This window comes from Molothrus ater, chromosome 6, assembly GCF_012460135.2.
Source record: "Molothrus ater isolate BHLD 08-10-18 breed brown headed cowbird chromosome 6, BPBGC_Mater_1.1, whole genome shotgun sequence".
NCBI lineage: Eukaryota > Metazoa > Chordata > Aves > Passeriformes > Icteridae > Molothrus > Molothrus ater.
In genome coordinates, this window is record NC_050483.2 from 39,117,102 (window position 1) to 39,134,295 (window position 17,194).

Below are 17,194 nucleotides of genomic sequence, written 5' to 3' on the forward strand. Positions count from 1 at the left end.
AGGAATGGATGCATTGATCCAAATCAAGTTTTATTGCTAGTAAAACTGCCTAAGTGCTTCAAAACTACCAGACATTAGTACATTTTTTGGGCAGGTTTTTTTTCTGTAAATAATCTGTCACATCTATTGTATAACAACGAAATTCTGTCTTCCTTTCTTTTTCATCCTAGTGTATCTTTGCAGGTACCTCACTATTCCTTGCTTGCCAAGATATATCCCTCCATTAAAGGCTACATGCAATGGTTTGATGTAAAGACAGCAGTGTTTTTTTGGCCAGAGGGACTTGATTCTTCTGGCCTCTATCATTAACTTATTTTCTGTAGTGTTGCCATCTTCTTTGTAATTTTCTCTTGAGCTGCAGCTAGTCTCATATCTGAATTTCATATCCTATTTTTCTTGTAACTCAATATGGGTCATGAGTTATTAAGGCATGACATTTTTCCCACTTGAGACAATGGGAAATTTGCAGCCAATTTTAGTAGGAGCTGGCTGTGACCCTTGGTGCACACAGCACTGTCTTCAGCTGTGTGCTTTAAGGCTACTGCTTTGGTACTGCACAAACACATGTTCATAAAAATAATACAGAATATAATAGCTTGGAGTAATATCCTTCCTTTTGCTTTCTGAATGGCAAGGGGAACACTTCCATGAAGGAAAAATAAACCAATTATTTGACAAAACAGAATTAAGGAGATAGGGGGCTGTTCTATAAGCTTATTGTTCGTCCATACTTTTCCAGCATAGGTGCAAATCCCTAACATATATATATCACTGAAGTTTAAATGCTCTTATTAGTTTTATATTTTTTACAGAAAGGAAAGGATTTTGGATATTTCCCAAGAGATGCTGTGAAGGTTGAAGAAGTTTTAATTGGAGAAGAAGTTGAAGTGCTCACTAAGGTAAATCAACATCACTAGATTTTCCAATGTAGTTTACAACAATTGAAAATCTAATATCCAGTTAGAAATTCAACTGTTGATGGATTATTTCAGATTATTCAAAATGTGTATTTATAATTGTTCCAGTTGCATCTTTATTGTTCTCTAAAATAATTTCTATAGATATAAATATATCTAGATCTAGATATATAACCTTTAGGAATAATACCATTAATTACAGTTCTTTGTGTAAAGTTATAACAGAAAGAACAATGATCTATTTTGCTGTAGAATTGCACATTAGAACATTCTAAAAGTTAATATTATTCTTTTAGGAAACTGATTTCCTTTGTCTTCATGAAGATAAATACAATTTTGAAAATGAAGATAACATATTACATGATCACAAAAAAGAAAGTGAATATTCATTGTCTGATGCAGAATCAAAACTTCATGAAAACAAACTCTTAAAATATACAAGAGATCCCATACAAAATGAAGAAAGAACTGAATCAGTTTCTGAAAATGACTCAGAGGATTATCACATTCAGGAGTCTGTAAACAAAAGGTTGGTTAGAAAAGATGATACTGAAGAGCCACAAACGCAAAACAGTCTCCCAGTAGAACCTGTTCAAACTCAATCTAGTTGGATTTCAGGATGGTTCATCACAGAAAGTGAAAATGATGAAGAGCCCTTAAAACCTGCTACTGAATCTTCAGAAGCAAATAATTATCAAGGGAGAAAAACAGAGGCAGCAGCTGAAAATGACAGTTTCACAGATTTACATGAGTCAAGTGATAAGGAGGAACAAGAACCCCCTGCATCTGGTTGGTTTGAAGGTGGACTGACAAGCTTTCTGTATTTTGGTGAAAAGAATGAAGATGATGATTTGGCATCAGAAAAAAATGATCCACAAAACCATGATGTCTCTGGTGTGCCTGAGCAGTCTAGTACTGAACAGGAAACAACAGTCACTGAGGTACTGCCAGAAGAAGAAAAGAGTGGAAGCCAAGAATCCAAATCAAATTGGTTTAATTTGGGTTTAAGTAATGTTCTTAATTTTGGCCATACTGAGGAAGCTACAATTGCTACAGAGGACCAGAGAAGCAGAGAAACAACAGATCAAGCAAATAAGAATGAGGAAGAGCAGAGTTTAGACCAGAAAGAATTACATATATGCACAGAATCAAAGGAAATAGTTAGTGCGGTGACAGATGAAGGAGATGAGAATATTGCACAAGAAATAAAAGATTCAAACAGTAACAGGCCATATCCTGGGGAGGTACCAGCATGTGCACATACTCTTAATGACACCAAAAACACCTCAAATAGCAAAGAATCATCTTTTGATACACTAACACGTGACAAAGAGAAGCCAAATGAACTTAACAGTTCAGAAGAAGACTTGGTATCAGAAAGCCAACTGCTGAGAAATACTGAAGCTGAAAAGAAAAATCAGGAGTCAGAAAGCAGACATGGCAAATCAGGTTGGTATACAAATATCTATGATACTTTTATTAATTATAATATGGGCAAACATGATAATCAACAGGAACATGAATCAATTGCATGAGCCCCTCCAAATTGTGATCCCTCAGACATAAAAAATAGAGGAGAAAAGCCTGAAATATCTGAAGAACAAAGCCATTGCTTCTCTTTTAGTCATTTTGAGGACATACTGAAGTTTCTGAGTTCAACAACCAAAGAAGGGCAAGTACAGCATTATGGGGAACTACCAAGAACTACAAATAATCATCTGGGCATCAAAAAGACCTCATGTGACAGTGAACCGAGTCTTAGTCTGAAAACATCCAAACTAGTCAAAGGTTATGGTGTACAAAAAATTCAGCATCCAAAAGCCATTTCAAAATGGATAGTGCTGTAAAAGATGAAATTCACAAATCAGAGAATAAAAGTGTCTCACAGAGTTTTTATGAAAACATCAAATTTTTCAGTCAGGACATTTTTAATGATGAACATCATCAGAAATCTGGGGAGTCCCAAGAACTGACTCCAGACCACCCTCTCTCTCCTCACCTCTCATTGAATGGCCTCAGTTTAAAAGGTAACAAAATTTCCAAAGAAACTGGCCATTTGGAAAAATATGGAGTTTCAGAATGGAAGGTAAAAACTGATAGCTGAGAAGAATTAAGTTTCCATAATAAGGACAGAGTTTGGTAAGCCTTGGTAAAATACCACAGGGCAAAGAAACTGAAGGCACTTCAAATCAGAAGGTTAAACATAGCACATCAGGTTACAGTAACACAAATACCTCCACAGAGAATGATCTTTCCTGGTCAGCTGGCAGTGTGAAGTAATGAACAGGGCAGTGGAGAAAAAACTTCAACAAAATCTACCAAATGAGTAGAAGATTGGACAACTTTTGATGATCTTGCTAATAGCTTGTCAGAGAGAAACAATAAACTGAACAAATTCCTATAAATGTGCAACACCACCAGGAAGGTGGAGGAGAACTAAAAGAGGAAGATTCATGTTCCCTTCATCAGTTTCTGGTAACAGAGAATGGACAGTCTTAATCTAGATCTCAGGAAGAAATATAAAAATTACCTGTGACATAGTAAAACAAAATATTACTCTACATCCTCAGATTTAGGCCAGTCAATTCAAATCACCATGACAGTGCAAGATATAAAAGCATAGAAAATTAATCTGAGTTTTGAAAGGCATACTACTTCAAAAGACAAAGTAATACTAGTCTTCAGCTGAATTCATGTCCAAAAAAGTATTTCTAAAGAAAACTTACTGAGAATAAAAGCAACAGCCATGTGATATAAGTCTGACCAAGTGTAAACTTTTACCCTTGGAGCTCTCTAAAATACAAGACATTTTTAAAGAAAAAAAATAGATAGCTAGTGTCTTCTAAAGCCATTTAACTAGAAAGTCAGACTGCTATTAAAAAACTGGATTAATTAAATCCTGGCAACCTGGAATTGCTCGTAAACCTGGCTGATAGAGTAGACATTGAAAAAGAAGATGATGGTGTAACTGAAGGATGAGTAATGCTGAACAAAAAATTGCTGCTACTAAAACTAGTTAGGAGAAGAAAAAAAGAAAGATTCTGAAAATAAGAGTCAAAATCCAGAAATACAAATAATAGCAATTATATTCTAACAAAAAGGATTTCAGTAGTATTTTTACTAGACAATCAGGGTTCTTTGAAAATACATTTAGTAAAACTAACAATTAACCCTGTCAAAAAAAGTCTAAGCATTTATGTTTGGTCAAAAGACCCAAATGAAAATAGAAGTGACATTAGGACCAGTACACTTGAATACTACACAGAAGAATGAGAGGAGGTTGAAAGGAATCTGATCAATGTAAGATACTATTACTAAATATAGATAAGATGCAGAAAAAACCAAAATCAGGCAAATATTGTATGATAAACAGATTTACCAACCCCATTAATTACATTTCAACAATTTTATTTAAATTAAAACAAGATGTTAAGCAACCCTTAGAGTATCTCTGTGATGGAAGCAAACTGCTGCAGCAACACCAGCAATTTGAAAAGATTCACAGTGAAATCACAGCTTACTCACCTAAAGATAATGCTGTGTGGAGGGAACATGTCATTGTGCCTGCACAAAAGGGGCACAATTTGGACACTGAGCAGGAAAATTATACAGAAAAAAGGAATGTTCTTCTAGAGCTGCCAGAGCTTTTGTCTGCCATAACAATTAAGTGTGCTGCCCAAACTGCAGCTCAAGTTACTAGAGTAATATTTCACTAACAGTGATTTAGCAAGAACAAAATATCCTTTGTTGGCAAAAATAAAACCACAACAGATGGAACATTGTCTCCTCTGGTGATTTAAAATGAAGAGGTAGTGAGCCTAACTCATAACAGTTATGGACTGATCTATGATATTTCGAGGAACTGATAACACAAGTTGAGTTAATATAATGGTAACAGTTTCAGAGCAAATTACTCCTCTTGAACTACTGGACTACTTCTGATGTGTATCTTTGGCCAGTACTGTCTTGAAGCATATGACTAAATTTAACAATCTGGAACTTTTTTTCTTTGTGGGTAAGCACGGTGTGGGTTTTTTTTTGCAAGCAGTATTTAATTGGCTCAGGCATTTACTCCAAGTTACTAAAACTGAGGCAGCCAGGTGCCTTCAGTCATACTTCTACATGAACATGCCTGTGGTTTCTTGTATTTTGCAGGGAAGCTTGGTATCTTGGAATTTGTTAATTTTTAATCCGCCATGGTATTTTCAACTGTTCTCACTCTAAAGCTTACCACCCCACTTGTATTTGGATATAAAAAAAGAGACCTATTAATCCTGACCAGGGAATCTACAGACTATCAAAACCAAACATATTTTTTCCTGAACACTTATTTTTTACTTACTTTACTACAATGTAAATTTTGCTTAAAGCTCTGTCCTTCAAATTCTGAGATCATTATTTGTATAGTTTCTTAAGTCATACATCTGTAGCCCATTTACTCTAGTGTTGGGCTTTGAGGAAAATAAAAAGAAAACAAAACAAAAATCTCTGTAAAAGTTAATATCTTATAGGAGTAAGTTGAATCCTCTAAAAGTAACCATGATTTCCCTTCACAATTATGTGCAGGAGTAGGCAGAAGAAAGCTACTAGAAGAAACACCAGAGAAGGAGCATGAAATGTATGTAGCTGAAGACAGTGATCAAGATTCAAAAGCAACAGCCATTGCTTCAGTAAATTCTGAAACAAAAATGGACAGTTCAGCATTTGACTCTGAGGCTGATGTCAAAATGTCTTTCTCTGATGCCATCCAGAACTATGTTCCAAGTAATGGTAAGTGCTACGTTCCATAATTTTGAGGAAAATAAATTTGCAATCTTAAAAAAAAAAAAAGCAAAACAAAAATAAATTAATCCAGTTGGAATTACATGAAATTGACAATAGGAATGTAATACCTCTTGTTTTATTCCTCATGATCTAACCAGAAGGAGGCTGGATACAACAGATACTTCTGTGCTTGAATGTTCTGGAGTTCAGAGAAACAATAAAATCTGTATCGTCGGCAGTGGTGATTATCATCCAAACGGTAAGAATTCTTTCAAGGTTATAACATCAACATTAGTGCAAATTTAAGCCAGCTACTAGTTATGTTCTGCAGTGAAACTCCTAAAAATTTTTTTTTAAAAATCCTTTTAAATAAACCCTCCACAGTTCCCTGCTTCCAGGGTTATCTGATGCCAAATGAGACAGAGCGCAATGTTAGGTCAGCTGCTCATCATCTGCCCTTTTGCAGGGCAGAATCTGATTAACTTAGGGTATGAGGATTTGGGGTTTTGTTTTGTGGGCTTTTTTAACAGGCAGGAAACACCTGAGTGGTGTTTTTAATTTTTTGTTTAGGTTTTGTTTCTTTTTTTGGTTTTTTTTTTAATGAAACTAATAGCTCCCTCTAATAGTTTCATTAACATATGTTTCATAAAACTAATATATAGTTTCATAAAACTAATATATTAGTTTCATTTAAAATTCTCAGAACAGTACTCATTAAATTTGCTTAGACTTAAAAAACTGGGCTTATGATGAATAAAATAACCAGACAAGTTCCCTTTTTAAAGCGTATTTTCAAAACCTTGATTCACAAATCCTCCCCTCATTCGTAATTGCATTAAAGATACGTTTCTATGCAAAACATATATATAAAATAGAAATGGGGTTATTATTGCTATGGAGGTGTCTTAAACATCGAAATGTAGTGCAGAGTGAAGGTGAACCTTAAGGGGCACAGCTGCACAAGAAACAACGCTGCCAGAGCACCGTGAGGAAAAGGCAGCTGTTCCTGCACTGTCTGCTCTAAATAAGAGAGTGGTTGCCAGTGAAGTGCCATTTGGTAAACTTCACTGTGGTGCTTTGGTTGAACTTCGTTTAGATGGGGTAATTGAAGTTTAAGAACCACATAAATTTATTTCTGATTTCCAGTGTATGTATATAGAATACAGTTAATTTGTAGTTTAGGATGAGGAAAACGGAGGGGCTTTGTCCCTCGTGACTGACTGCAACTCACTGACAGGTCACTGCTATGGCCAAACTCGTTCTTGTACTATTTGATACAGATAAAAAGCTAGAAAAGGCACTTCCACCTTCCACCTATCCTGGTCCCTTAGGTTCTTTGCAGTCCAGTCACTCACCTTACATTGTAAAAGTCGCTAGCACACGGGGGGTTTTTTTGTTTGTGTTTGGGGGTTTTTGTGGGGTTTTTGGTTTTGGGTTTTTTTTGTATGTTGTTGCTGTTGGGGTTTTTTTTTGTGGGTTTTTTTTGTTTGTTTGGTTTTTGGGTTTTTTTTTTTGTTTGGTGATGGTGGTGGTTTTTTGTTTTGTGTTTTTTGTTTGTTTGGTTTTAAGTAGTTAAAAAACAAAACCCAAATCACATTAGCGTTAATGTTAGTGAATGAGACGAAGAAGAATCCTTCGTTATGTGGCATTGCATCTCCCCATACACCTGCTACCAGCAGCCCGCCAGGGTCATTTTTAGCACAGGCACTCGGCAGAGCTCGGGCCCGCCCAGCCCTGCGCACCCGGGACCCACCTGCGGCGGGGCCGGCAGTGTCGGGCAGGGCCGGGCGGGGCTGGCAGTGCCGGCGGGGCGGGGAGGGCAAGGTAGGGCCGGGCTGGCAGTGCCGGCGGGGCGGGGAGGGCAGGGCAGGGCAGGGCCGGGCCGGGCTGGCAGTGCCGGCGGGGCGGGGAGGGGAGGGCAGGGCCGGCCCCGCCGCCCGGGCCGGGACACGCGCGGCGGGCGGCCCGCCGGGAGCCGGGCCTGCCCAGGGAGCTTTATTGCCGTGCCACGGCTGCCGCCCAGGCGGGCATGGAGGCGGCCAGCGCCGCACGGGAGGTGAGCTTCTCTGAGCGCAACTTCAGGGAGGAACAGGAGCAGGTTCCGCGGGGCCGTCCGTGGTGGTGGGCGCACGCCGAGTGGAGCTGCCGGTGCCTCCGGCCGGCGGCCCCCGCGCCCGGGGAGGGTCTGCCGGCGGAGGTCGGGAGCGAGAGCCGGGCCCCGCGGCTGCCACCTGTGCCGTGCGCCCCCCGGTAGCAGTGGTTCCTCCCCGCCCCCCCGGCGGGCAGTGGTACGGGCCGGTTGTCAGGCGGCGGGCCGGAAGGGGCGCGCGCCGCCCGCGGGAAGATGGCGGCGGGCGGGCGCGGGGGGCCCGGGGCCGGCAGCGGCACGGCCGGGCTGTGGCCGGGGCTGCGGGACAGCGCCCGCCGCTACTGCGGGCTGGCCTGGGAAGGGCTGCGCTGGGTGAGTGACCGAGTGACGCGGGGCTCGGCGCAGCCCCCGCGAGGGCCCAGGTCTTGTGCAGCGCTGCTGCCGAGGGGCTCGGGCAGGGGAGAGACCGAAATTAAGGCTTAAGTGCACAGTACCGTGTCCTTAGGCACGGGTCACGTGTAGTAAATTGGAGCCACATGGAGTACGTCGTATCTTTGAGCAAATAGATCCGTTTACAAATGAAACGCGAGTGTATCGAAGTGTTTAAAATGTGTTAAATCACCGTTGTGTTGAGTATGTTATTTTAGCATGAGGTTGGTTGAACAGGTTTTTCTACCAAGCAAGTTTTCTAGGAGAGAGTTAAGAAGTACTTGCTATTGTTGATTCTAACAGCAGTGAAATGTGTAAGACAGCTCAAAGGAGAATTTTCCATAGTAAATTCTCAGTACCTGAAGAGGCTAACAAAAAGGCTGGAGAGGCACTTTTTACAAGGGGCACGTAGTGATAGGATAAGGGGGGATGGCTTTAAACTGGAGAAGATGACTTTAGGTTAGATAAGAGAAGGAAATTCTTTGCTGTGGGGGTGATGAGGCACTGGAGCAAGGTGTCCAGAGAAGCTGTGGATGCCCCATCTCTAGGAAGTGTTCATGAGCAGGCTGGATGGGTTTTGAGGAAGTAGGTCCAGTGGGAAGTGCTCTTGCCACTGGCAGAGGGATTGAAACTAGATGATCTTTTAGATCCCTTTCAACCCAAATAATTCTGTGATAATTGATAGTCACAGAAAGAAAAGGTTTCAGAGCTTTATCTGCTGGTTTTCATGTCTTGTGGGAACTTTCTTCCTTCACCTGGTAAATCTGTCATTTAAAAATCAAATGCTTCTGTTAACCATTTTCTCAGAGTTTTGGAAAAAAATAGATATACAAGCCTTGGAAGTAAACAATGTCAACATGTAATGTCTGTTTCTGTGGATAATATTAGCCTCTTTTCCTTTAGCTGAAGCTTTTTACTTTACTTTTCAGGCTGTGGCTTCACTGCCTGAAGATATGAGACCTGGGCCTGATCTGTATGGTTTCCCGTGGGAAATAGTGATTTGTGCTGGCATTGTTGGAGCCTTGACAATTCTGCTGTTCCTGTACAGAAGTTATCAATCAGTAAGTGTTGTGGTCTAACACCAGAGAGCAACTAAGCACCACACAGCCACTCTCTTGCTCCCTCTGTCAGGTTGGAAAGAGGGAGAGAATCAGAGGACTAAAAGTTAGAAAACTTGTGGGTTGAGATGAAGACAGTTTGATAGGAAAAGCAAAAGCAGTGCATGCTACAAAGCAAAACAGAGAATTGATTCACTGCTTCCCAAGGGCAGGCAGGTGTTCAGTTGTCTCCAAGAAAGCAGGGCTCCATCACATGTAGCAGTTACTCTAGAAGACAAACTCCATCACTCCACATACTCCCCCTTCCTCCTCCTCCCCTTAGCTTTTTATGCTGAGCATGATGTCAGCATGGTGTGGGTTATCCCTCTGGATAGCTGAGATCAGCTGCCCTGTGTCCCCTCCTAGCTTCTTGTGAACTTGCAGCCTCCTTGTGGGTGAGAAGCAGAAGAGGTCTTGACTCTGTGTGAACACTGCTCAGCAATATCTAAAACATCCATGTGTTTTCAGTGCTTTTCAGCACAAGTCCAAAATACAGTCCCATGCCAGCTACTGTGAAGAAAATTAACTCTATTCCAGACAAAACCAGCATGGAAAGTGTTCAAGTTACTTGCAGATACATAGAGTGCATTAATAGTTTGCATTGAAGTTGTTATCCTTCCTGTTCAAGATAGATAATGCTTCAGGTTTTAAATCTATTGTGATTGAATTTAGAATTTCACTAAAACAGAAGTTGAAAAGTCTGTTTTGTCAAGATAATAAGTGTTTGAATACGTAGTGAGTGACTGTTGTAAGAGGAAATGCAATGAAACTCGCTGCAGTAAGGCTTCCTCTTTTCTTTTTAATTTCTACACTGGACTTTCAAAGTCAGCCCTTAAATTATTTTCACAGGATACAGATGTCTTCCCTAGGGTGTATGTATTGATATCTCTGTGACTAGCTTGACCATAGCCAGAGCAGCTCAGGTCTTTCAAGCAAAAGCAATCCATGTGGTTTCCTGTCAAGGGAGGCATTTTACAACTCTTTGAACAGTGATGTGTGGATTCTGTTTATTGCAACACTGGAACACTGAACCAATTTAACTGCATGCTCTTTGTGAGCACTAATCTGATGACTTTGAGAGTTGCAGTACTGAAACCTTTCAATGCACAAATCAGATTATATTTTTGAGGTAATGCCTATCTTCTCTTGAGAGTAAGTAAAGATCTGAGTAATAAGAGTTGCCTACCGTACTTTCCCTGCTACGGAAATGGGGTCAGTATCAGTAATTCAGTATTCTAAACTTCTTCCCATTTTTCACATACTCTGATACAGGCATTGTGATTTGGGTAGTAGGTGTAATGACACTCATGTTTTAAGAGTGGTTTCATAGCTGGTTAGTTTTTCAGTTATGAGCAGCTGCATTTTTAGGGTTTTAACATGAACTGACCTTCTCTGTAAGGGGATCAGTGTTAATGTAAGTTAAGTAACTATAATTTGGTCACACCTTTTGTTCTCTAGAGGCATCCCTCTGGGTGATACATAAGGCATTTGAGCTGAAATCATGCAAACAAGCTAACCTGGTTATTGTTTTCCTCCTGCACATGCCACTTAAGGCAGGAGATATTACAGAAGTTATTGATAGCTTTTTCAGTCATCCATACTTAGAACTGCACCGGCTGCTCCTTGAAGAATTGATGGTTACTGAAAAGTAATGGAGTAATTAACCATCCATTGGGGATGATAGGATAAAAGCATACTTACAACTTTCTTATCCTTTTTTCGTTATTTGGATTCCTTGGCTTTAAATTAGGAGGAAACAGGGAAGATCTGAGGGCCCCATTGTTACATTAGGCACATGACCCAGGCCCAGCCTGAGAGAAATGCTGTGTTGTAGCAGTTCTGTGGGTTCAGCCAAGTTCTGCATCCTTGTAGAGGCCATTTGTGACAGATTTTGCCCTGCAGTTTGTTAGATTTTGATTCTAGTGCACTAGACCCTACATGGCAGCTGCTCACTTGGCACTTGAAGGATGCCTATCAGGTTGTACCTTACTGCAGCTTTTGCTGTTTTATGTTGTAATGTGTGGGAGATCTTTCCCAATAGGAAATCTGAGCTCACGTGTGGAGCTTCCCCCTCCCTTCCCTTTCCTACTCTTCTGACTGTGTGTTATGTGGTGAATATACAGAGGTGTGTTGTTAAAGTGATCCAGGTGAAAACTAATCTCCTTTCCCCTCTTTTGTCTGATAAGAGTGGGAGAAGGACAGGGCAAACACACAGACACGGAGAGGGGTGAGAGCAGCGGATATGATTGCCTGTTTTTAGTAGGAGCCATATTTATATTCCTTTTTTAAGTTCCATGGTTAAACTTGGCATGGAATCACAGCTTAAAAGATTAGTTTTCAGATATTCTGTGAGAGTAATTGATCAGACATTTTCAATATTTATTCTCTTTTTTTCCAGGTTAGAAGTCGACTTTATGTAGGTAAGCTTATTTTTGATACTTAATTCTTTATATTTCACTGGAATATGACTTTATTATTTCTTTTTTCACCTTTGATTATTTGGATGATGCAACATTTGCTTCTCTTTCACTTTTTAGGAAGGGAAAAACAGCTTGCCAATAAAGTTGCTGAACTAGTTGAAGAAAAATGCAAAATTCTTGAAAAACTCAGCCTCTGCAAAAAAGAGGTAAAAGTCCTCATTTATTGCTTTCAGATGTGTTGTAGAAATGGATTCTATCAAGTAAAGTATTAACTTTTCTAAAAGTAAGATGTTTTAAAGCTTTCAAAGGGATTCCTCAAATGTTTTTTTCTGTCAATGTCTTTAAGAGCAATTAAGGTGTTGGCAAGTTTTGACTTCAAACTCTCAGTACAATATTTCACTGGAAGCAATTTCAAAATGTCTTTTTTTTGTTTATATAACTGGGATAGTGTAGTAGGGTTAAGGCTTTCCTGATTTCCAGCAAAGTGCATTTTGAATATTTAGGTGATGTATGTGTTTCAGACTAGAGCATTGCAAATTAATGCTGGTATTTACCCATATTCTGACATAAAGTAATTCCTTTTCAGTTTGAAGATTTACAATTGTCTCTGAAGGATGGTAACACAACGAAAGAATCAACAGACACATCTTTTTTTGAGGTAAACAGATGAATGGAAATTGTTACTTCTACAGTATAAGGCAGTATTTTAGGAAAAATGTGGCCCATATTAAAAAACACCCAAACAAACAGAGTAAAAACAGTAGCAAAAAAAGTAAGACAAACCCAAGAACTCCAACGCAATAGTTTTAATTGGGTTACTGAAAATGACTTAAAATCAAAGCATTTAAATTAAGAAAAGCCTTTTTTTAACAATTGCTTTGAGGATGAGTAATACTAGAACAAATGACATATTGGACAATATTTAAGAAGTAAATTGTTCGCATTTCTAGGAGAGAGGGTAGTGCATGAATTATTTCTTTTCTCACATCTTATCTAATTCAAATAATGTCCACAGTCTACAGGTGCACAGTTTTAAAGAAAAATTCCCACTACATTGTTTATATCCCCCAAACTGAGAATATATTTGTAAAAGAGTTCTGGATAAGCGAATCAAATACCTAATAGACTCTGTAAACTTCATGTTAAAAAAAAGGCAAGTAGGTTTATTTCATTTTGCACCTCAGATCCTGCAGAGCTAATTCTTAGGGCTTTTGTTCATGCAGGAGTCTCTAGAGTATTTGAGTGAAACATACTTTGCTGTCATATTTAAAATATATTTGTTGTCTTCGTATGTAATTAATATCAACTGTTTTATTAACTCACAAACCAACTTGAATTTAGGAACTGCATGAAAAGCTGAACAAGTCAAACTTGAAACTCAACGAGGAAGTAGAAAATCTAGAAAAAGAGCTGGAAGAAGAAAAATCGAAGCAGTCGGAAAATGATACCTTGGTAGGAATAATTAGAATCCTGTCTTTCTTTCTATTCATTTAAGAAAAAAATCTCACAGAAAAAAATCTCTGCAGATAAGACACACTATTTTCTTTGTGTGTTCTGAAATAAAAACTACATTTTCCATTTTGTCTTCCCTGTAACATTAGAAAAATGATAAAGAAAATACTCAAAAGAAGAAAAGCGGTTTTGTTGCAACATGTTTTTACACACATTTTTACTGACTCAGCAGTAGAACTTTCTCAGTTTAAAAATAAAAATAATTTTATCAATTGCCTAGACATTGTCAGTCAAATATGTGAAAGAAGGTGTATGACAACTAATAATTTTCAGGTGGCTGAAATTCAGGAGAAAGTGGAGTCTTTAGAGAATGAAGAAAAATCTATCCAGTCACAAATTGATGAGGTATGTCTAACCTTTGTAGTTTCTGTTTTCAAATCTTTGCAATTTCTATATTCGCCATGTAGTTACTGCTTTAATTTTTTTTTCTATTAGGGGTGCAGAGATCATATGCTGTGTAAACCAAAAGAGTTTGTAAACTTAGTACTTTGGTGTGGGCAACTTTTAACTTCATATAGTGATTGGCATTTATTGAGAAGTAGTTACCTTGTCTTTTCTTAATTTTCTTACTCCTCAATGATACATAGTATTGTAAAACTACAATCAGCAAAAACTGTTGAAATTGTAGAGAAAATGTGAGAATACATATGTAGCACAGCCAGAAAACCTAAGACAAGTCCGGTAATACCATCATGACCCTGCCTATATCTTCACCAATACCATTTAAGCAACAGACTTTTTAATTTCACTTAGGCCAAGTCCACCCTAAAAGTGTATCAGATTAATACTGAGAGACTCAAGACATCTGTTCAAGATGCGGTAGATGAAAACAGCCATCTCCAGGAAAGTGAGAAACAGGTAGGTTCTTCCTAGTCATCCTTAGAAATACTGTTTTCCTGTGATACTGATAAATATGATTTCTCCAAAGAGCTCATCTTCAACAAGTGTACTAACCTCTTGTGTGTTTTAGTAAATGGAATGAGGAAGAGGACATGGTTTTTAAAACAATTTTATGTTTGTCTAAAATAATTCTGTTTTAAAGGAAATGCAGTAGTTACAGTCTGTGGGGAATCATGCATGGAGCTCAGTGGAAGGTGAGCATGTGGTAATGTAAGTTTGGTAAGAACTTTGCTGAGACCTGTTGGAAAGCAGAAATACCTGAACAAGTCCACTGCTAAGATTTTCTACAGAGGCAGAGAGAAAATTCTTTTACTTGGTCTAGAAAACCAAAGAAATTGAGGCATTTCAGAGTATTCAGAAGGCAGGTAAAAAACATACTTTGGTACCACTGTACCACTGTATTAATTGAAAGTCAGGTACGTAATAGAGAGGAACAGAAAAGATTGTTACTTCCCAAATTTAATTGTCTATTTTCCTCAGTGCTGTAGCCAGATCACAAAGAACACTGAATATTTTAAAATATTTAGTATATGCAATAGTTGTCCTTTGCAATAGGTTGCTTTACAGTGTAGCTATTTCTTTTTTCCTAATAAATAGATATTTTCTATGAACATTTAATGTTCTGTGTAATGTTGGTTTGAGATGATTTGTTGTGGTTTTAATGGATATGTGCTTATTTTCCTGACTGATTGGTGATCTGAGAGATATTATCACCCTATTGTCTGAGGAATAATCTGATAAGATATTTGCATGGGGGAAAGAGTAGTGATGGGAGTGGAAGTACAGGCCTGTTGCTTTTTAGCATATTTAGTCTTATAAAAAGCTGGGGAGTGCTTTAGTCCTCTCTGTCAAAACATGGTGTATGTCAAACTTAGTGGTTCAGGAGAAAAGAAAGAGATACATGAAATAATTTTTTTTTCAGTTCTGCACAACTCTGTTAGTAAAACTTGGTCTTTTTCCCTAATTCTAGAAGCAGTCTATGTTTGTGATTGGCAAAAAAGGAAGACAGTTTTATTAAGAGCTGTGGGTGGAGTAGAAGTGGATTTGACTGTTACAATTGTGAGATTAAGTTACTTGAGAATTATATTCTTTCAAGAGTTTTTTTTTTTTTCTAATCTCTACATCCTCTTTGTTTTTGTGAGGAGGAAGGATCTGGTCTCAGTGCTATGTTTCAAATGTGACAGTATTCTTATGTAATAAATTTTGAGAAGCAATACATAAATTTTTAATAGAGAGGAGTTTTCTTTTTTCCCCCCTATGGTCATTTCTTGGGTTCAAATAGAAATGATCTAATTATTTTTGTGTGACAAAAATCTTCACTTTCCTTCCTTTTTAATAAAGTAAAAAAAATAGTACTTAGAGAAAGATAATACAAAGTGCTGGCAATTGCCTATATTTCTTAGGGAATCATTTTACATCAAGGAAAACCGGGGGGGGGAAAAATCAGTAAAAACAATTTTCAGTGTTTAATTGCCATGTTCCTAGATGAAAAAAAGTTGTTTTGTATTCCTTCCAGACAAAACAAAATATAAGTATTTCCTTAACCACATTATTTAGGATTAATTGCTACACTTTGTTGTTAACTGAGGTTTGTTGCAGTTTTTAGTAGTTTGGGAATATTTGTGCATATTGTAGTTTGTTGTGCTTTTTAGCAGATAAATAACCTAATGTTATTTGTTGCTGGAGCCTGATAAGGAAAAAATAGAAAGTGTCTGCTTTATTTATTTGTGTTCTCATTTCTGAGGTGCTTTCTAACTGAGTGTTAGTTTACTGTATCAGAATATACATATCCTACTTTGTTTTTGTTTCTTACTTTTTTTTTTTCAAAGATGGAATTTCACATATGCTCAAAAGGTAACAAAGGTGTTATTTGTTCACAGAAACTAGAGTCCTTTCTTCCTCTGTTCATTTGCATAAATGGGTCATAATCTTCTGGCACATCATAGCTTAAACTTTACAGGAGATGTGCTGTTTCAGGTTTGTTATGTGTCAGAGGATTGGGCCTTTTAGGTTGAACAAGGAAAGTGTTAATGAACTTCTGTGCTTTGCTGGTTTGTTTTTCTTCTTCAGGATCATTAGAAATACATATTGCTTTAGCTCATTGCAAATCCTTGCTGTTTCTCTTTATTGTAATTCTTACAGGTCTATAAAGTCATGTAAATTTATTTTCTCATTGGCTTCATGAAGAAGAAATCTCTTAAAAGTCATCTTTTGATGATGGAAATGATAAAAATAGTTGTCTGTGTATGTCTTCTAATCCCTATTATGTTGTTTGCATGATGCTGCAAATTCATACGTGGCTTTTATGGCTCGGAAAGTGCAATTGTGTGCCAAGGGGCAATGTGTGTTAATTCAATTCTAGTCACATACCTTTTGTTCTGTGCTGTCTGGTTTCTCTTTGATAAGTGTTCAAGCTTGCTTGTCTATTTGCATGGCAGTTCCCCTGTTTATACCATTTTCTGGTTGTATTTTTAGTATAACTGCCTGTTATGTTCTTCTTGCTCAACTTAGTTATTCTTTTCTGTACTTTTACTACTCTTAAATTGATAGCCTGTTCTGCAACTTAGAGCAGTATTTTTTGACAGACTCTTAAGACAGTTTGGTTGTACTTTACCCCATGTTGTGGTAGCACGTGTTTTGTCTTAACAGAAATTTGCATCTGCTCAATTTTGTTCCCACAATGTCATGAGTTAATATGTTGCAGTCGTTATTTTTAATAGCTGGTGATAAGGTATTCTAATCCCTTTACTCAGTTAAATATTTTTGTGAAGTGAGATTTTACTAGGGAATATCTGTAAAATGTAACCTTGGAACCTTCCTATCATTTTAGTTAAGCAGAGTCAATTGCAGAGATACATACTAGTAGGTGTTGATTACACACAGCTGTGACTTTCATTAATGGGGAAGCTTTCTTAAAATAATATTTTAAAACTATTTCAGGAGGTATGGAGGAAGAGAAATAGTACAGTATTGCAAGTCACATGACTATAAATAACTGCCTAAAAGCTTCCTGTTTTCCCTTACTTTTCTGACTGTTTCTAAGTTGAAAAGACACAGGCACCATTT

At 38.1% G+C, this 17,194-nt stretch overlaps 1 protein-coding gene across 4 annotated transcripts in view; it reads left to right on the top strand.

Moving 5' to 3' along the window:
- Positions 1 to 17,194, top strand: part of MIA2 (MIA SH3 domain ER export factor 2) — a 36,290-nt gene that overhangs the window by 2,248 nt on the left and 16,848 nt on the right. The window contains exons 3-13 of one of the 4 annotated variants that reach the window (XM_036384826.2): positions 813 to 899; positions 1,214 to 2,366; positions 5,484 to 5,687; positions 5,840 to 5,940; positions 9,129 to 9,260; positions 11,695 to 11,716; positions 11,834 to 11,922; positions 12,303 to 12,374; positions 13,058 to 13,168; positions 13,502 to 13,573; positions 13,982 to 14,086. In XM_036384826.2, the coding sequence (XP_036240719.1) occupies positions 813 to 899; positions 1,214 to 2,366; positions 5,484 to 5,687; positions 5,840 to 5,940; positions 9,129 to 9,260; positions 11,695 to 11,716; positions 11,834 to 11,922; positions 12,303 to 12,374; positions 13,058 to 13,168; positions 13,502 to 13,573; positions 13,982 to 14,086 (2,148 nt within the window). Of the gene's footprint in view, positions 1 to 812; positions 900 to 1,213; positions 2,367 to 5,483; positions 5,688 to 5,839; positions 5,941 to 7,653; positions 7,738 to 8,025; positions 8,143 to 9,128; positions 9,261 to 11,694; positions 11,717 to 11,833; positions 11,923 to 12,302; positions 12,375 to 13,057; positions 13,169 to 13,501; positions 13,574 to 13,981; positions 14,087 to 17,194 lie in introns of those variants that run through there. The other 3 variants (XM_036384827.2, XM_036384828.2, XM_036384829.2) reach the window with 3 other exon arrangements.